The sequence below is a fragment of the Drosophila takahashii genome, chromosome X, assembly GCF_030179915.1.
Source record: "Drosophila takahashii strain IR98-3 E-12201 chromosome X, DtakHiC1v2, whole genome shotgun sequence".
Classification (NCBI taxonomy): Eukaryota; Metazoa; Arthropoda; class Insecta; order Diptera; family Drosophilidae; genus Drosophila; species Drosophila takahashii.
The window spans coordinates 24,469,130-24,490,000 of NC_091683.1; the positions used below are offsets into that span (position 1 = coordinate 24,469,130).

Sequence of the window (20,871 nt, forward strand, 5' to 3'; positions counted from 1 at the left end):
AGAAAAATGAAGTTTACCGCGAATACGCTTTCAAAAATGCGGGACAAGGTTATGACTCGTACCCCAAAGCCCGCCAAGTAGTCAATTATTTTGAAGCGCGGGGGGATACATTACGCGATAACGTCAAAAAAAAAAAAAAGATTATCAAAAAGTTGGAGGACGAGTTAAAGCTACACAAAGAAGACCTAGCTCAATTAGAGGCTTCTTTAGAGTCAGTGGAAGAAAACGAAAAGGTCGTCAAGAGGAAATATAGTGATTATAAAGACGCAGAATTTAACCAAATGGACTGCTATTTGAAAAAAAAACAGATTGCAAAAAGAATTGATAGAAATGGCCGTGGATGAACATGCCTCAAACCCGGGCGGGTCGCCCCCGACGACCTCGACCGGAGTATGGGAAAAGTACGTATTCATAAAATGAATTAATTCTAGGGCTATATTTTAGTTTTTTTTTTGTAACATTAAGACTGCGATCCAAATTTTTGGACGTTTTCTTTTAATGAAGTTTTTGGACGGTTTTTGGTGGGTTAAATGCTTTATTTTATGAAAATTTGATTAATTATTATAATTAATTTGATGAAATCCATGTTGAATTTCGATGTTAAAAATACCATTTATTTTTGGGCTTTTATTTTTCATTGTGATACTTTTCAAATTTGTAAGAGGCAAAAAGGGTTAAACAATAGAATAAAAACTCATTCGATTGCAGACTTGTAGTGTAGTGTAGTGCAGACATGCTGTTTTCCTAACCGCCTAATGAATGCCCCCAATATTCTAGCTAAACAAGCGCATACAGAAGACGAAGAAGAAGGAGAAGAAGGGCAGAGCAGAGCAGAGAAGGAAAATCGAAGGGAACAATAACAATTAATCGAAAATCGAATGCGAATGCAAGTGCAGTTAGAAAGTTAGAGGCTGTTCTAACTGTTAACTGTAAATACCCGCTAACTTTGCGATGGCCCCGCGAAAATTGTTCAATTGAATTGGCCGTGTGTGAAAAACAAAAGCCGTACGGCTGCTCCTCCTTCTGCTTTCTGCTTTTACCACCCACCTACTGCGCCTACTGCCAGACTGCCCAACAAACCCAGCAGAGATGGAGGAATCCTCATCCTCGCCCGCTGTTGCGTCACGTGGCCGCGGACGCGGAAGGCCGCCGAAACAAGTCGCTCCCAGTCAGCCCGAGCCGCCCACTGCCACTGCCACGCCCCCGCCCCCGGATGCTGGCGAGGATCAGTGCCGTCGCAGTTCGCGCAAGAAGATCATCAAGTTCGATGTGCGGGATTTGCTCAACAAGAACCGAAAGGCGCACAAAATTCAGATCGAAGCCCGCATCGACTCGAATCCCGGATGCAGCTCCTCCTCCTCCGCCTCCGCGAGCCGTCTGTTCTCCATGTTCGATAGTAACCAGCAGGCAACCAGCAAGCTACCGCCACCTCCCACTCCTCCTCCTCCCATCGCCTTGGAGATCTTCGCCAAGCCGCGGGCCACCCAAAGTCTGATTGTGGCCCAGGTGAGCAGCAGCGAACCCAGCGCCCGGAAGCGGGGACGTCCCAGGAAGAGCCAGCCCACCGTCGTATCATCCGATTCGGACACCAATTCCACGGGCACGGGCACGAGCTCCACGAGCACCAGTGGCCAGGATGGCCAGGATGGCCAGGAGGAGGTCAACCGGAAGCCCAAGTCCAAGCTGCGCGTCTCGCTGAAGCGCCTGAATCTCTCCCGCCGCCAGGAGTCGTCCGATTCCGGCTCTGGATCGGGATCGGGTTCCACCTTCTCCTCGCCGGAGGTGGAAGTGGAGGTGGAGGTGGAGCCGCCGGCACTGCAGGATGACAACGCTATGGACGAGCAGCCGGAGCCGGAGCAGCAGCAGGAGCAGCAGATGGTGATGAACGAGGAGGAGGGTAACTCCGATTCCGATTCGCAGATCATATTCATTGAAATCGAAACGGAGAGTCCCAAAAGGCAGGAGGAGCAGGAGGAGCAGGAACCGAATCTCGACGAGATCATGGTGGAGGTGCTCAGTGGGCCGCCCAGCCTGTGGTCGGAGGAGGATCAGGAGGAGGAGGAACCCACCGCATCCTCGCCAGCTCCACGGCGCAGCAGGCGATCGGCACAGCCGCGCGGCGGCGGCGGCGGCGGGAGCAGCAGCAGCCAGCAGGGCAAGACGCTCGAGGAGACGTTCGCCGAGATAGCCGCCGAGAGCAGCAAGCAGATCCTGGCAGCGGAGGAGGAGGTGGTTGAGGAGGAGGAGGAGTCCCATGTGCTCATCGATCTCATCGAGGACAGTCTCAGTCAGCCGGCGAATGTCGAGGAGAAGCAGAATCAGGAGTTTGTCATTGAATTTGTTGAGGAAACGGAAAAGGAAACGGAAAAGGAAACGGAGACCCAGCCAGTGGTTTCCGAATCGGAATCGCCTGTTCCAGCGAAAGAACTGCCCAACCAGGAGGCACCAAAGCCAGAAGCAGCCGAAGAGATCCCTGAGAAACTGGAACCACCTACGGAACCAAAAGATTCGATAGAAAGTGCGGAGGAGCCGCAGCCCAATGATGAAGCGAATTCTAATTCGAATTCGATTTCAATGGCAGCTGATCCAAAGTCGACGAGTAAACGAATTCCGATGAACGACGATATCGACACCAAGTTGGCCACGATGCAAGTGTCAGAATCTGACACCCCAGAAGAAAAACCAGCACTGTCAGCCAGGGAAAAGCCTCCAGATGAAGCGGAAGGCTTAAAATCCCCGCCAGAAACTGAAACAGAACAGCAGGAGCAGAAGAAAGCTGAGACAGCTGAGCCAGAGAAAGAAGTTAAATCCTCACCAGCAGCTGAGGAAAGGGAATCTAAGCCACTGGAGAAATCCTCCTCCCCTCCAGAGGCGATCATTCTGAAGCAAAAAGACGAGCCAGAAGCAATAGAAGCCACCAATTCTTCATTAGCGATGGAGGAGCTCGATAAAGAAACTGCCAAAAGTCCAACAGAAGCCGACACAATCAAGAAGCCCGTAACCGATCATTCCTCCTGCAAGCCGACTAAGGAGACGGCCAAGGAGAAGGGATTCTCGCCCGGCTTCGTTGAGTGCGATGCCATGTTCAAGGCCATGGACAAGGCGAATGCCCAGCTGCGTCTCGAGGAGAAGAGCAAGAAGAGGCAGAAGAAAGTGCCCGCTCTTGGCCAAAAGAAGCCGCTGGGAGGCAGAGGAGGAGGCAAGACCACCACATCACCACCTCATTCGCCCAAGCTGGAGAGGAACAGCTCGCCGAGCTCCGATTCCAACCAAGTGAGCAAGCTGATGAAGCGTTCGAAGGCCAAAAAGAAGCTCAATCCGCGACGCAGCACCATTTGTGAGGAGGCCAAGGAGAGGCTGGCCGCCAGTTCGCCCGTTTCCTCCTCGAATTCATCGGATTCCTCCGCGAAGCGAAGGAATCTTCCCGAGCAGCCAGCAGCCAAGTTGGATCTGCGCCGCAACACCATCTGCGAGGATCACCGGAGCACTCCGGTGCCGCTGACCAAGCGCCGCTTCTCCATGCATCCCAAGGCCTCCGCGAATCCCCTGCACGACACCCTCCTGCGATCGGCGACTTCATCTGCATCTGCAGCTGCATCTGCCGCCGGCAAGAAGCGTGGTCGAAAGCTGGGTTCGAGTCGCCAGAACTCGCTGGACTCCAGTTGCAGTGCCTCGAAGAAGGATGCCCTCTTGGAAACGGAGTCCTCCGAGTCCACAGCCGAGCTGGAGGCAACCAATCCGCTCAGCGACATAGCCAAGTTTATCGAAGACGGCGTTAATCTTCTCAAGCGCGACTACAAAGTGGAGGAGGAGGAGGAGGAGCAGCAGCAGCAGGAGGACGAGTTTGCGCAACGAGTGGCCAATATGGAGACGCCGGCCACCACACCCTCGCCCTCGCCCACGCAATCCAATCCAGAGGATCCCGGCAATCCCGGCAAGCTGCTGCTTCAGGAAAATAATAGTAGCAGCGGCGGAGTGCGTCGCTCGCATCGCATCAAGCAGAAGCCCCAGGGGCAGCGGGCCAGCCAGGGAAGAGGGGTGGCCAGCGCCGGGCTGGCACCGATCAGCATGGACGAGCAGCTGGCCGAGTTGGCCAGCATCGAGGCGATAAACGAGCAGTTCCTCCGCAGCGAGGGACTCAACACGTTTCAGCCGCTAAGGGAGAACTACTACCGATGCGCCAGGCAGGTGAGTTCGAGTTTGCGATTTTTTCTATAAAAACTGGTTGGATGGATTTAATTCAAACCTTTTGTATGTTATTAAGTGTCATTTAAGTAACATCCACTAATTTTAATAGCGATTGCTGGAACACTATTAATAAACAAAGGCGTTTTGCGGTGTTCACTGTACCTCCGCTAAAAATGATCGGATTTCCATTTTGTTTTTACATTTCGCTTAAGAATTAAAAAAAAAAAACTGCCCCCTGGGAAGCTCGTTTTTTGAATTTTTTATTTTGAGAATTTATTTTGAGATTCCAAAGTCAAAAATGCGTTTTTCACCTAAAAAATGTGACTTTCGGCTTAAGAAAAAATATTTAAAGTTAAAAAATTAAAAAAAACCATTCCCAGGGGGCGGGTTTTTTTATGCAGAAAAATATGCGACAAGTTTAAAAACGATCGGTTGAGCCGTTTAGAAATGCCGATGAACAAGGACTTTCGAAACGTGGTTTCGAGAAAAACACACTTAAAGATGCACATATGTACGTAACTAAAGTTTTAGGGGTTAGGGTAGTAATTTTAGCATAACTTCTAAAGTTTTTGTCCGATTGACTTAAAACGTTTTTTGTATATTCTTAAGATGTCAATCTACGAGGAAAAAATTTTAAAAAAATCCCCCCTAAAGGGGTTAGATACATATAGAACTGTAATTTTTTCAAGTTTTTCGTGATTTTTTTTAACCAACAAGGAATTGTGCTGGGATTTCGTAACTTGGCATGTTGATTACATTGTTCTTATATAATTTTAAAAATCTATTTTTTTCATAATTTTCTTTTTGTTTTTGGCTAACAAAAAATACTTAAACGTACAAATTTGTACATTAATTGTATTACAAAAATTTCTGTAAGAGCAGCTTGATGATCGAAACATTACGTTTCGAGATACACGATAAAAAGGCATTTTAAGTAATAAAATATATGTACTGCACAAGGAAGGTGGGTGCCGTCATCTTGCTATAAGTTCCAAAATAGGCCGAATTTCCGCGTGAAACTTTCATGACACATTTTTAAAGAGTTATTCCACCAATTTAAGTAATAAAAAAATGGAATTTTTATTTTTTCTATATGTATCTCCCTCCTTAAATCAAAATAGGTCGAATTTCCGCGTGAAACTTTCATGACACATTTTTTAAGAGTTATTCCACCAATTTAAGTAATAAAAAAAATGGAATTTTTAATTTTCCTATATGTATCGCCCCCCCTTAAATCAAATAGCCATTCATCCCCTTCGATCCTTGCAGGTCAGCCAGGAAAACGCCGAGATGCAGTGCGACTGCTTCCTCACCGGCGACGAGGAGGCCCAGGGCCATCTGAGCTGCGGCGCCGGCTGCATCAATCGCATGCTGATGATCGAGTGCGGCCCGCTGTGCACCAACGGCCAGCGCTGCACGAACAAGCGCTTCCAGCAGCACCAGTGCTGGCCCTGCCGCGTCTTTCGCACCGAGAAGAAGGGCTGCGGCATCACCGCGGAGCTGCAAATGCCGCCCGGCGAGTTCATCATGGAGTACGTCGGCGAGGTGATCGACAGCGAGGAGTTCGAGCGGCGGCAGCACCTCTATTCGAAGGACCGCAAGCGGCACTACTACTTCATGGCGCTGCGCGGCGAGGCGATCATCGATGCCACCTCCAAGGGGAATATATCGCGGTACATCAACCACAGCTGCGATCCGAATGCCGAGACCCAGAAGTGGACGGTCAACGGCGAGCTGCGCATCGGCTTCTTCAGCGTGAAGCCCATTCAGCCGGGCGAGGAGATCACCTTCGACTATCAGTATCAGCGGTACGGACGCGATGCGCAGCGCTGCTACTGCGAGGCGGCCAACTGCAGGGGCTGGATTGGCGGCGAGCCGGACTCCGATGAGGGTGAGCAGCTGGACGTGAGCAGCGACAGCGAGGCGGAGGCGGAGGCCGAGGAGGTGGAGGTGGAGGACCTCGATGCGGATGCGGAGCCCGAGAAGACGTCGAAGGGGAAGACGGGCAGGTCTAGCAAAATCAAGGTGAAGCTGCCGCTCTCGCAGGCTGCCAGTCGCAAGCGGAAGCCCAAGCCCAAGGATCGGGAATACAAGGCCGGCCGCTGGCTGAAGCCGACGAGGGAGAAGGCGACGCGGAAGCCGAAGGTCAGCAAGTTCCATGCCATGCTCGAGGATCCCGATGTGCTCGAGGAGCTGTCGCTGCTCAGCCGCAGCGGTCTGAAGAACCAGCTGGACACGCTGCGCTTCTCGCGCTGCCTGGTCCGCGCCAAGCTGCTACCAACGCGCCTCCAGCTGCTCGGAGTTCTAACGCGCGGCGAGCTGCCCTGCCGCCGGCTCTTCCTCGACTACCACGGCCTGCGGCTGCTGCACGCCTGGATCAGCGAGAGCGGCAGCGATGGCCAGCTGCGAATGGCCCTGCTCGACACCCTCGAGTCGCTGCCCATTCCGAATCGCACCATGCTGAACGACAGCCGCGTCTACCAGAGCGTCCAGCTGTGGAGCAACAGCTTGGCGGAGGCGTCGGAGGCGTCGGAGGAGCAGCACAAACGGATGGTGGCCCTGCTGGAGAAGTGGCAAGCGCTGCCCGAGATCTTTCGCATACCCAAGCGCGAGCGCATCGAGCAGATGAAGGAGCACGAGCGGGAGGCCGACCGCCAGCAGAAGCACGTCCATGCGAGCACCGCTCTGGAGGATCAGCGCGAGCGGATTGGCGAGAGCAGCAGCAACGATCGCTTCCGGCAGGATCGCTTTCGCCGGGACACGAACAGCAGTCGCATGACTGGCAGCAAGCCGACAAGGATGAGCGGCAACAATACGATATGCACGATCACCACGCAGCCGAAGGGCAGCAATGGATCCTCGGACGGCATGGCCAGGAACGATAATCGCCGACGGGCGGAGATGGGTAATCCCGCCGCGGAGCCACGACGCACGCTGTCCAAGGAGCTCAGGCGCAGTCTGTTCGAGCGGAAGGTGAGTGGCGGAAAAAGCGTTATCCATAATTATACCCTTGCAGAGGGTCTGTCCGTTAGTTTGTCCTTCTGTCCGCCAGTTTGTCCGTCTGTCCGTCCGTTTCTACGCAAACTAGTCTCTCAGTTTTGAAGCTATCGGCTTGAAACTTTCCCAAAAGTCTTCTTTTTATTGCAGCTAGTATAAAAATCGGAATCAGCCGGATCGGACAACTATATCTCATAGCTCCCATAGCAATAATCGAAAAAAGAATGATAATGATAATGCTTCGATTTCTTTTTTGAAATATTACCTTCTACTTTTGGGAATATTGTTTTTTTTATATATTTCTGAATTTAGAATTAAATATTTAAAAAATAGGATCACTATATCATATGGCTGCCATAGGAACGGTCGGAAAATTTTTGAAAAAATATTCTACCTTCGCTGTTTTTTGAAATATTACCTTCTACTTTTGGGAATAATGTTTTTTATACATTTCTGAATTTCGGATTAAATTTTAAAAAACTGGACGACTATAGTTCTTCCATAGGAATAATCGGAAAAATAATGGACAAAATATTCTAGCTTCGGTATTCTTTTTGAAATATTACCTTCTACTTTTGGGAATAATGTTTTTTTTATATATTTCTGAATTTAGAATTAAATATTTAAAAAATCGGATCAATATATCATATAGCTGTCATAGGAACTCTCGGAAAAATTATGGAAAAAAAATTCTAGCTTCGGTGTTTTTTGAAATATTACCTTCTACTTTTGGGAATAATGTTTTTTGTATATTTCTGAAGTTCGGATTAAATTAAATAATAAATCGGACAACTATATCACATAGCTCCCATAAGAATAATCGAAAAAATGAAAAAAATAATTCTAAAATATTACCTTCTACTTTTGGGAATAATGTTTTTTATACACTTCTGAATGTCTGATTACATTTTAAATCGGACAACTATAGTCCTTCCATAGAAATAATAGGAAAAATAATGGACCAAAAAATTCTAGCTTCGGTGTTTTTTTAAATATTACCTTCTACTTTTAGGAATAATGTTTATAATACGTTTCTGAATTTCGGATTAAATTTAATAAATTTATAGGAACGATCTGAAAATTAATGGGAAAATCATAGGAAATAAATTGTAGCTACTTTAGTTTTTATTGTGTTCTCTTCTACTCTAGGATGTCACTTTATTTTAATATTTCCGAATTTCGAAATAAATTGAACAAAAATCGGACGATTTTATTATATAGCTGCCATAGCAAGGTTAGAAAAAATAATGTCAAATAATACGAAATTTAACACTTTAGCGATTTGAAAATATAAAATGGGAAAGATCTGCAAGGGTATATAAGCTTCTTGATTATTTCTCATTTCTAACATCTACCACATTCCATCCAGGTTGCCCTCGATGAGGCCGAGAAACGGGTTTGCAGCGAGGACTGGCGGGAGCACGAGCTGCGCTGCGAGATCTTTGGCGCCGATCTCAACACGGATCCCAAGCAGCTGCCCTTCTATCAGAACGCGGACACGGGCGAATGGTTCAACAGCGAGGACATGCCAGTGCCAGCGCCGCAGCGCACAGAGCTCCTCTCGCAGGCGCTGCTCTCGCCCGAAACGCCGGACAACGGCGGCAGCGGACAGGCAGCTCCGCCGGCCGTCGAGTACAAGCTGCCGGCCGGCGTGGATCCCCTGCCGCCCGCCTGGCACTGGCGGATGACCAGCGACGGCGACATCTACTACTACAATCTGCGCGAACGCATCTCGCAATGGGAGCCGCCCAGTCCCGAGCAGCGCCTCCAGACTTTGGTCGAGGAGGATGCGACGCAGCAGCAGCAGCAGCCGCTTCACGAGCTCCAGATCGATCCCGCGCTCCTGGCCACCGAGCTCATCCAGGTGGACCTCGATTACGTGGGCTCGCTCAGCTCCAAGTCCCTGGCCCAGTTTGTCGAGGCCAAGGTGCGGGAGCGGCGCGAGCTGCGACGCAGTCGCTTGGTCTCCGTCCGTGTGATTAGTCCGCGACGAGACGAGGATCGCCTGTACAATCAGCTGGAGTCGCGAAAGTACAAGGAGAACAAGGAGAAGATCCGCCGTCGCAAGGAGTTCTTCCGTCGCCGCAAGATCGACGCTGCTTCTGCTCAGCCGAATTCCTCGACGAATCCAGACGATGCTGCCGCCGATAGCAGCAATTCACTGCCCATTCAGGCCTACCTGTACTCATCCGACGAGGATGCTCCCGCGGATGCTGCTCCAGCTGGAGCTGCGGAGCCGCCCCTCGCCGATGGGCAGACTGCGGCCCAGGCGGAGGAGCTGGATTCACTTAACTTGGCGCCGAGCACCAGTCATGCGGCTCTGGCCGCTCTCGGCAAGACCACAGTCGTCGGCAGTCAGGCGGCGGCACAATCAGCCGGAGCAAGTGGCAAGCGCAAGCTGCCAATGCCACCGAATGCGGCGGCGGCGGTGAAGAAGCATCGCCAGGAGCACCGCAGCAAGAAGAGCAAAAGGTGGGTCTTGGGTCGCTTTGAGTTTATATTCCTAATCAGCACCGCTAGACTAGTGCGTCTAGCCGTGTCCGTAAGTCTGTCCGTCAGTTTGTCCGTAAGTCTGTCCGTCAGTCTGTCCGCATGTTTGTCCGTCAGTTTGTTCGTCAGTCTGTCCCTTTCTACTCAAACTAGTCGCTCAGTTTAAAAGCTATCGGAATAAAACTTTCCAAAAAGTCATTTCTGAATTTCGATTTTAATTCTATCAAATTCGTAAAATTAATGGAAACTTAATGGGAAAAAATTATATTAATTTTATTGTTGATTTTATTGAATTCTCTTCTTCTATGGGATATAGATTTTCTTTAATATTTCAAGATTTCGAATTAAATTTATCAAAACTCGGTTGACTATATTATATAGCTATTTATATAGGAAGGATTTTCCTAATCAGCATCACTAGACGAGTCCATCTAACCATGTCCGTAAGTCTGTCCGTTTGTCCGTTTCTACGCAAACTAGTCTCTCAGTTTTAAAGCTATCGAAATGAAACTTTCCCAAAAGTCTTCTATCTTTTGCTGATAGTATATAAGTTTCGTTCTCAGACGGATCGGACAACTATATCATTTAGCTCCCATAGGAATCTTCAGTGGTTTTAACAATTCTAAATTCAATTTTAATTTGATCAAATTCGTAAAATTAATGGTGACTTTTATTTGATTTTATTGTATTTTCTTTTTCAAGGGGATATAGATTTTCTATAATATTTCAAGACTTGGAATTATGTATTTAGGAAGGATCTAAAAATCTAAAAATGTAATGTCATGTTTTTGCAATTTAATAGGAATGATCTGCAAGGATATATATAAAATTCGGCTGTGCCGAAGTTAGATTCCTTTCTTGTAATTTATTTTAAATATTTCATATTCTAGCTCGCACAGCCTTTTGACGACCACCAGCGGACGCGAGGCCCACGAGAAGTTCCGCTTCGAAATAAGCGGGCATGTCGCCGACTTTCTGCGACCCTATCGCAAGGACAGCTGCCAACTGGGTCGGATCACCAGCGACGAGGACTACAAGTTCTTAATTAAGAGGGTCAGTTGTGAAGTTCTACAAATTCCCTTCCGTTTCCTTATTTTTGCGTACCTCCTGCAGCTCAGCCATCATATTACCACCAAGGAAGTGCGCTATTGCGACGTCACCGGCAATCCCTTGTCCTGCACGGAGTCGGTCAAGCACAAGTCCTACGACTTCATCAACCAGTACATGCGAAAGAAGGGCCGCGTCTATCGGAAACCAGCGGAAAGCACTATATTCTAGCACACCCAATTCAACGGCGGGAGGACATGTCCTTCTTTTTCTTCTTCACTTAATACCCAACCAAATTGCGCATGAACTAAGAACTAAAAACGTATAATAACTATAACTATAACTAGAATTTTATTTTAAGTGCAAACCTTAGATAAGAACAAACCCCTTAGTATGCGATCTACCCTCGAAGCGGGTAGCGTCTTAAGTGAAAACCACTAGAACATTATGAATCTTAAAGAGAGAGTTAGAGAATTATTAAATACACGGAAAATAAATGGAAAATCACACATACATTTATAATTTTATAATATCTGGGACTTGGAATTTCGTATAAGTGTAAAACAATTTTAGGGAATTGTGGTTTTCTATGATTTTTTCAAGCTAACAACAAATATAATAAATATGCCATAATAGAATTGGTAAAATTACAAACAACAAAAAGTGTATTATTTTTTAGAAATTATAGGTTACAATCTCTTCATCTAGCTCGCTGAAAACTTTTTGACATGGAAAGAAAAGAGACGGCTACATGTGTGTACCGTAAGTGCAAGCGAGATAAAAAACCGTACATTCAATAGAAGTGGAAACAAATTAAAATTACTATAAATCTCTGTTTGGGAATATAATCCCATTTTTACAGCCACTCGGTAATTAATGTGTCCCTTGCAGAGAGCATTATAATTTAAGGCAAACATAAACTACACCTACAACATAAATTTGAAAACAAATTATACTTGTCAGATTCTATGAGATAATGAGAAAAAAATTCTATATTTCTATATTTTTCGGTTTTTCCAAAAAATTAAATTGTTACAATTGGATTCCGAAAATTATAAAATATTTGGAGGTCGTCACTTTTTGTAAATTTCAGGGACCGTAACTGTTATGAAGTTCATGTTAAAAATCACATTTTAACAGTTATTTTCGGATTCGTAAAGTAAAACTCAAAGAATAACTGTGATTTTTTGAGTTTTATAATAAAAGTTGACAAATAACAGTTATTCGTCGTGATAAAAAATAAAACTCAGACTTGATTTATGGCGATTTTCTGGGTAAAACAAATTTAAAAAAATATAGTTTTACAATATTTACGGTTGGCATTTTTTAAAGATTTTTAGTAAGTCATTTTATTTTTAATTATTTAATTTTTTCAAATGTCAAGGGAATAACTGTTACATAATACATAATACATACAAATCAACAAATAACAGTTATTTTTTGAGTTTTATTATAAAAATCAAAAAATAAAAGTCATTACGGATTTGTAAACTACAATGGCTAACAAAAATAATGATGTATTTAAAAAAATTTTATGACTCCTTCTATTGCATGATTTTTTTTGGTAAGAAAAATTGCATGATTTTTTTGGCAAGAAAAATGTACAATAACAGTTATTTTCGGTCCCTGGTAAATTTAGCCCCTTTTTGTTATAGCAAGCATTTAGTTGGCTGCTTATACATATATTTAATATTTATTAACTCGGCTCTAGGGGCACAAGATGAGGGGAACACAGCTGCCACGTTCGTCGCGGGCGTAACCCCTTGCACAATGGCAGCCCGTTGGGTTTTTCCAGCACCGCTGACTAAACTCCTGGCAGAAGGACTCGCACCGACAGATCGGATTGCTCAGACGGCACTCGTAGGCTCCACATCTTCCGGAACCGTCCAGTGCTCCCAGCATAGCTGGCACCATAGTTAGCAGAAGGATCAGAACTGCCGAATCTCGATTTAGTTTCGGCACAATGCCGGCCTTCTGCCTAAAGTGTCTAGCTATTTATAACCACAAAGCAACAGATTTCAGGTGTTTAAATAAAAACTCATTTTCAAGGTACTTAAGATTTTTGAAGTGTTTGGGTGACAAAAAGTTTTGTATATTTTGAATGGATAATTTTATATTCGGCTTAGTCAAAAAATTTAAAAGAAATATTAATTATAAATATATCAAAGGATAAGCTTCATGCTTAATTGTATGTTTATAATAATTTCAAATTTCTATCTAGATTTAATCAATAAACATATTATGCATTTAACCAGCGTGTAAATTTATTTAAAATTTTTAAAAGGTCAGTGTGTAACGGTGCAATTTTTGAACGGAAAAGCCACCAAGGATGTTGATAGTGGGAATGGGCTATAAGAGAATACCCGAAGTATATTTTTGGTATTTTTGAGTATATTTATAGGTATTTTTTCCCAGTCGGCTGGTATATTTGTGCGCCTTTGCCGCGGTCACACTAAAACTTGAAATAGCTTCGCTTGGTTTTTATTTTTGATTAATTTTTTGTAATATTATCCTAAAAGCAGCAAAGATCTGATGGACAAACTAAGCGCAGTGCGCATTGCGGTCCGCGAGGCGCCGTACCGCCAGTTTCTGGGGCGTCGGGAGCCGAGCGTCGTCGAGTTTCCGCCATGGAGCGATGGAAAGGTACGGTATCGGTGCTCCAAGAACTAAGAAAAACTAAGGAAACCCAACTGACGGCCATTGTAACTTTCAGTCGCTTGTGGTCGACCAGAACGAGTTCCACTTCGACCACGCCTTCCCGTCGACCGCCGCCCAGGATGAGATGTACGCGGCCCTCATCCTGCCGCTGGTCGAGAAGGTCTTCCAGGGGTTCCAGTGCACGGCCCTGGCCTACGGACAGACTGGAACGGGCAAGAGCTACTCCATGGGAATGGCGCCGCCCGATAAGGTGGGTTAACGGTCCTTCGCAGTCCCTTAAAATATCTTTCGGTTATTATAACCCCAATCATAGTTCATCGCTATTTTTGTACTGTTGTTTTGGTATATCCCTTGTCATACGTAGAATACATCTTTATTTTATTTATATCTTTATAATGATAAAAAAGATTACAACGATTACTCTATAGCTCCCATTGGAATGATCTTATATTTATTTGAAAAACAAATTCTAACTTCGTTATTTTTACGTAGAAAAGATCTATATCTTATAGCTCCCATAGGAACAATAGGGTGAAATCGGTCAAAATTTGATGTCTTTCAGGATATTTCGGGCAATATATAAGCTATTGATCTGAATCCTTTCAAAGCCTTGATAAGGGTAAAATGATGTCTATATCCTATAGCTCCCATAGGACCCACAGGGTGAAAAATAAATATTTTTTTTTCAATTATAAAATATTTTAGTCAAATTTTCATTCGTGAAATCTGCAAGGGTATCAAAACTTCGGCTTTATAGAGATAAAAAATAAGATTGCAAAACAGACCTTGCCGACCACACAAAACATATATATTCTTGATCAGTAGTATATAACGGAGCAGTACGATTGATTGTATATTTAATTGAAAATCAAATTCCAACTTTGTTGTTTTTGGACTTATTTGCTTCTACTTTGGGATACATAATTATTTAAATTTTTTAGAATTTCGCATTGATTTAGAAAAAAATCTAAAGACGATATCGTATAGGTGGTATAGTTGCCATTGGAACGATCCGAGTTTTTTCTTATTTTTAATTGTTTAAATATAATAATTCTATATAAAACGCCGTAGTTTATTTCGAACTACATACGCTAGAAAACTCCCTTCTTTAAAACGAAATGGATATATTGTTAATCCCCTACAGATCCAAAAGCCCGAGCATCTTGGTGTGCTGCCCCGCTGTCTGGCCGACATTTTGGAACGCGTGACCACCAGACAGGAGAACGAGAAGGAGCCCACCCAGGTGTACGCCTCCTTCGTCGAGATCTACAACGAGAAGGCCTACGATCTCCTGGGCTCCTCACCGCACACGCCCTTGCTGGCGGCCCGTTGCCAGCGATGCACCTGCCTCCCTTTGGCCAGCCAAAGCGATCTGCAGGACCTGCTGCAATTGGGCACCGGGAATCGTCACGTGCGCTCCACCAAGATGAACTCCAACAGCTCCAGGTCGCATGCCATCGTGACCATACATGTGAAGAGCAAGGCCAGGCATTCGAGGCTGAATATCGTGGATCTGGCTGGATCGGAGGGCGTGCGGCGGACCGGGCACGAGGGCGTGGCCAAGCAGGAGGGAGTCAACATCAATCTGGGCCTCCTCAGCATCAACAAGGTGGTGATGTCCATGGCGGCAGGCCGCACCTTGATTCCCTACCGCGACAGCGTTCTCACCACAGTCCTGCAAGGTCAGTTCCTGTGTTTTTTCCATAGATCAGCTGCTTAGTTTAGCTTATTCCCCACAGAATCGCTCACCGCTCAATCGTATCTGACCTTCCTGGCCTGCATCAGTCCGCATCGATGCGATCTTAGCGAGACTTTGGCCACTTTGCGCTTCGGCACCAGCGCCAAGAAGCTCCGGCTGAATCCGCTGCAAGTGGCGCGCCAGAAGGTGAGGTTCCCCCTTCGCTGCGATTCATCTGAAAGCAGTCACTCAAGTTTAGCTATCTGATTTCAGCAATCGCTGGCCGCACGGACGCCTCACGTCTTCCGCAAAGTGCTGAGCAGTTCGACGGCCATCAAGCGGCCAAATGCCGCTGATCAGAACAGCCTGTGGGTTGCCAATGCGAAGTCCTGCGTGGCTACTCCCCTATCCAATGTCCTCCAGCGAACTCGCTCCGAATTGGGCCTGACTCCCAAAGCGAAGGCAAGGTGAGTGACTTGATTATTATGTATTATGATTTCAGTCAGAAGTTTGCAACGCAGTGAAGGAGACGTTTCCGACCCCATTAAGTATATATATTCTTGATCAGCATCACTAGACGAGTCGATCTAGCCATGTCCGTCTGTCTGTCCGTTTCTACGCAAACTAGTCTCTCTAAAAAAATTCTAGCTTCGGTGTTTTTTCAAATATTACATTCTACTCTTGGGAATATTATATTTTATATATTTCTGAATTTCGAATTAAATATGTAATAAATCGGATCACTATATCATATAGCTGCTTTAGGAACGGTCGAAAAATTAAATGGAAATTAATAGGAAAAAAATTATATCTTTGTTGATTTTTATTACATTCTCTTCTAGTCTGGGATATGACTATTTTTAAATATTTCCGAATTTTGATTTTAATTTTAAAAAGATCGAACTACTATATCATATAGCTGCCATAGAAACGATCGAAAAATTAATGTGAAATAATAGGAAATTTAACATTTTTGCAATTTGTAAATTAATAGGAATGATCTGCAAGGGTATATAAGCTTCGGCTTGCCGAATCTAGCTTCCTTTCTTGTTACTGATATTATTTGTTTCAGGGCCCGCCAACTTTTGCAGCTGGAGGAGACGACGCTGGAGCCCTCGTCCATCCACATCTCGGACAGCAGCCTCAGTCTGGTCGGCTACCAAGCTGAAAGCGGCAGGGACAAGCAACTGATGCCGCCACCTGGCCCCGCAGTGGGACAACCCAGCAGCCTACACTCCACTGCAGTCAGCATTGCAGAAGTGGATGAGCTGGAGGAGCAGCCGCCAGTTATCCAGTCCGCCACAGTTCGCAGCCAGCTCTTCAGAACGAATGTCAGTCCGATTGGACCGCGGGCATCCAGCATACTGAAGGAACTCAGCGGTATTCAGCCAATGGAGGAGACTTTGGAGCCAGCTCCTGAGAAACCTTGTATTCTGCGTCGCTCCACGCGTCTATTGAGCAACCAGAGCCTGCAGAGCTACGGAGTCCTCCCCAAGGTGATGAATTTGCGGCGCAGCATGCGGCTGGCAGAGAGACGGGAAAATTCCGTTAACGTCTCGGTTAAAAAGGAGGAGGTCAAGCAGCCCAAAAATGAAAGAAACCGCTCGAGGAACAGAGCTCCTCCTTCAGCGGAAGATTGGATGGCCACCAACGAAAGACGCTTCCTTGAGCTGCTCAACAAGGGCAGCGTTAAGGAGCTGCAAAAAATTCCCGGCATCGGTCCGAAAACAGCCTATACTTTGAGCATATATAGGTGAGTCTTTTGATTGATTGATTGATTGATTTCAGTTCTAACCAAATATGGTCTATTACAATTTTTTAGATCTCGTCTGGAGTGCTTTATAAGTATAGCACAAATAAAATCCCTGCCCATTTGGCCCGGAAAGAGCTGGGATAGGATTAGCCAAGCGAACTGTCTGGAAATTTGATTAGTATTTAAATATTTAACGTTTTATGTTTAGTTTTTCAGTCTTAATTTTTTTTTTGTTTTATGATTTACAAAATCTCCGATTTTAAGTAGGAAACATGAAGGAGCCGGTTATCCGAATACCTATGTACTTGCAATATTTCTTAACATGTTTATTTTTTGTTGTTTTTGACTTTTTATCATTCGATGTAAACTAGATTACTGCTAAATTAAGCTTCTCCATGTAATCAGTAGAAATAATTATAAAATGTGAAACCAGTTGATTTTGACTCTATCATTCGATGTAAACTGGATTACTGCTAAATTAAGCTTCTAAATGTAAACCAGTAAAAATAAATATATAATGTGACATCAGTTATATCAATAATTCAATAAACAGGTCTTAAGATTCCGAATTCGAACAACACTGAACTATTTTTATATTCCCAATGCTGTTCGGATCTTTAAATATATTTTTGTGGATATTCTCAAGCAAACTACGACGTGCATCCAATCCTCGATAGTATAGTGGTTAGTATCCCCGCCTGTCACGCGGGAGACCGGGGTTCAATTCCCCGTCGGGGAGAGTAACAAAATTCTTTTTAAATTTAATTTTTTTTATTTTTAAAAAACATTAGTTTTTTAAAGGTGTTTAAAAATAAATTCGAACTAAATTCAAGTGCGCGTCAAAAAATCAAATGAATATGTAACCACTTATCAAAAAATAATAACAACAATAATATGTAAACTTATAAATATAAATATATTATATCAATTAAGTTGTAAATCTTAAAAATATTTAAAAAAAAAATTTGTCGGGGAGAATAAGATAATTTTTTTTTAAATTTGATTTTTTTTTTTTAAAACATTAGTTTTTTAAAGGTGTTTAAAAATAAACTCGAACTAAATTCAAATGCGCGTCAAAAAATCAAATGAATATGTAACCACTTATCAAAAAATAATAAAAACAATAATATGTAAACTTATAAATATAAATATATTATATCAATTAAGTTGTAAATCTTAAAAATATCTGTATATCTTAAAAATATTGGTAATTTTCTACGAGTCTTGACTTTCTGGTTTTCATGTAAAACTAAAAATAGGTTTTAAATTCCACAAATCCTTGAGATTCCTGGGTTTTTAGATGTTAACGCCTTGAGATAGGCTATATATTTGGGTATCGATTTGAGCGTTACTTCTGGTTTTCAATTTGCAAATGCCAGCGAAACAAAACGAAGAGAAAAAACTGGGGAAAAAAAAACATAAATTATGAGCGTGAGATAAAACAAAAAGCGCAAATTGAACTGGGCGTAAATTAAAAACAGGAAAAAAAAACAAAAGCCAAGCGGAGAAAAAGAGAAGAATAATGACCGCAAGACCGCGACCACCTGACGCAATTGTCGATGTATGCGTGTCCTGTTGTTCGTGTGTCTGTCGGTGGGCGGCATTGTGTGGGTGTGCGAGGGAGAGGGATGCGGCTTTGTAAACTTGCGACTCGGACACAAAACAAGCGCGAAGAAGAGAGGGATAAGGGGGAGTGTAGAATGGAGAATGGCGAATGGAGACGGAAGTGGAGACCGAGCCTGCGTGCTGAAATCAAAGATAACGACTCATCAACGGCGTCATAAAAACGTGACATCAATTTTATTGCCGCCGGGTGGAGAGAATGTCGACGTCATCGTTCACGCGTAGCCACAAAAAAAAGGTCAAGCAAAAGGCAAAAAAACCAAAAAAAAATCGGATTGAAGAAGATGGATTTCTATCAGTAGCGGATCCAGAATTTGATTTTTGGGGGGATTTTGGAACAAATTTTGTGCTGCATACTTTTTGAAAACCACATTTTCATTAATTTTTCTCCCGAGTGGTGTTTTGTTGCTCAATACATAAGAATATCAATCAATAACAGCAAAAGTTCTTAAATATTTTGCAATTTCAATGTTTTCACTATAAAATCTAAATTTAACATTACAAAATATTATTTATTTATTGAAAGTATATTTTAGTTTATTTTTCCATATTTTACTCAAATTTTCACTAAGAAATATGCATATGTATACCTATACTTAAATACATAAAGCACATTAAAACCTAGCAATTTACGCGATGAAAGGTGGAATATTAAATTTTTCATGTAACCCTTATGTAAATAAATATAAATACATATGTACATAGCATACATACATATATTGCCTTGGGAATTATTTACTAGTGTAAGCTATTAAAGTGAACCGTTTGAACGATATTTCTCTATTTTTGTTTGCACACAGCACAGCAATAAATTCCCATGACTTTCGTTTACTCTATAATTTCCCCTCCCTTTCACTCTTTTTCTGTCTGTTTTGCGGTCATTGCCAGGCTAGAATCTGTACACAGAGAAAAAAAGCATAATCAATAATGTATGATGATTAAAATACTTTTTAAATTAATGTGTAAAAAATAAAATACAAAATATATATGAACTTCAAATTAAAATATTCCTAACATTAAAAAAATTTTTTTTTTATAATTACTAATTATTAGATTAATTGGCTTTAAAGGTTATTACGCATACGCACTGTTGCCTGCGATCAACAAGGTTTTTCTAATCTAGTTGCGTTAGATTTCAACTAAACATTGGTTTTTTGCTCTCCCTGCTTTAACAAACGATTTGGAAGTTAGAAATGGGATTTGTCTAGTTTTTTCGGCTAAATTCTAACTGTCATATGTGTCGTATGAGTAATTTTTAAGGAAACATTAAAATCATTTTTTTGGCTGTGTAGAATTTTTGTAGCTGTTTTTTTGTTTTTTTTTTGTTGCTGACCCAACACACCGGCAGCGACAAATATTTTCACAATAAAATTCCTATTGATGTTTATTCATGCCCGTTCCTTGGGCGCTCTTCCCATCTTTTTTGCGGCGATTTTCGGGGCAGTCGAAGAGGCGCCACCAACACGACAAAGTTGTCGCTGGCGAATCGGATTCGGAATTATTATTGAATGAACTTGTGCCATTTCCGCAGTCCATTTCGCAATAATCAATTATTGAAGCGCCGCCAATAAACAAGAACAGGACGAGAGACCCAAAAACTTCGGCCTCGCCGCTGGCCATTTGCCATTTGCGATTAATTATTGACGGCTCCCCTGGCGCGTATTAAAATTCATTTGATGTCTTTCTTGTCGCCTGGCTGTCCCTCAGAATGTTGGCATCGCGTATATTTCAATCATTCGATCAAGGAACCCAAATTAACAATTTCAAATATACCTACATTTGCATTCGCTTTCTCGCTTCTCTCTCCATATGGAAATATTTAAAAAAAAGGAAAATAAGTTAGGAATTTCATTTTAAATGTGCTTGAAATAAACTATCGACAGTTCGTTTTTTCGACCTTTTCGATATTTAATATGTTGTTTGCGTAAGAAGCATCGATTTTGTGAAAATATCGAAAACATCGATAATTTGCTAGATCTACTGACAACAGCGAATCATACATTTTTTTTAACCCGTTAATTTAAATTTTGTTTACTTTTTAACTAAAATTTGATTAATAGAAACATTTGAAAAAAAGGTATTTTAAAATTAAGGCGTTTACTTACATGGCCAGTGACGATAAAAAGTTGATAAAAATGTTGATATTTTCTAGTTGTTTAAGAGACTGACGGGTATCTAAAAGTCGTATATACCCTTCTAGTTTTTTTCCTTTAATAAGCGAAACAGCGTCATCGGAATCGTGCGTGTGCCTTTGTTATCGCCGGAGTGCCAGAGTTCATCTCCTTTTCCCGCCGGCGCCCACGCAGTTGATTAATCGTCGCTCGAAATCACGTACAGCGACAAATGTCGCAGGTGAAAATACCAAAGTGCTCGCGGAATGGGAATGGGCTTGGATTCGGATTCGGATTTGGATGGGTGCCCTACGCAACGATAAGCC

At 43.4% G+C, this 20,871-nt stretch overlaps 3 protein-coding genes and 1 non-coding gene across 4 annotated transcripts; 3 read left to right on the forward strand and 1 right to left on the reverse strand.

Annotated features, from left to right (window-relative positions):
- The first annotated feature begins 683 nt into the window (after positions 1–683).
- Positions 684–11,235, forward strand: Set2 (SET domain containing 2). The gene is made up of 5 exons (XM_017155304.3): positions 684–4,188; positions 5,458–7,161; positions 8,555–9,657; positions 10,566–10,728; positions 10,789–11,235. The coding sequence occupies exons 1-5, from the start codon at positions 1,090–1,092 to the stop codon at positions 10,951–10,953; spliced, it is 6,234 nt and encodes a 2,077-aa protein (XP_017010793.2). The 5' UTR covers positions 684–1,089; the 3' UTR covers positions 10,954–11,235.
- Positions 11,236–12,429: 1,194 nt separating this feature from the next.
- Positions 12,430–12,642, reverse strand: LOC108066682 (uncharacterized). Its single transcript, XM_017155282.2, has one exon. The coding sequence runs from the start codon at positions 12,634–12,636 to the stop codon at positions 12,430–12,432; it is 207 nt and encodes a 68-aa protein (XP_017010771.2). The 5' UTR covers positions 12,637–12,642.
- A 531-nt stretch (positions 12,643–13,173) lies between these two features.
- Positions 13,174–17,243, forward strand: nod (no distributive disjunction). The gene is made up of 7 exons (XM_044394046.2): positions 13,174–13,365; positions 13,436–13,630; positions 14,525–15,062; positions 15,120–15,265; positions 15,332–15,525; positions 16,131–16,811; positions 16,881–17,243. The coding sequence occupies exons 1-7, from the start codon at positions 13,255–13,257 to the stop codon at positions 16,984–16,986; spliced, it is 1,971 nt and encodes a 656-aa protein (XP_044249981.1). The 5' UTR covers positions 13,174–13,254; the 3' UTR covers positions 16,987–17,243.
- Positions 17,244–17,478: 235 nt separating this feature from the next.
- TRNAD-GUC (transfer RNA aspartic acid (anticodon GUC)) lies at positions 17,479–17,550 on the forward strand. The gene has a single exon. It is a non-coding gene; the product is annotated as a tRNA-Asp (tRNA).
- The last annotated feature ends 3,321 nt before the right edge of the window (positions 17,551–20,871 follow it).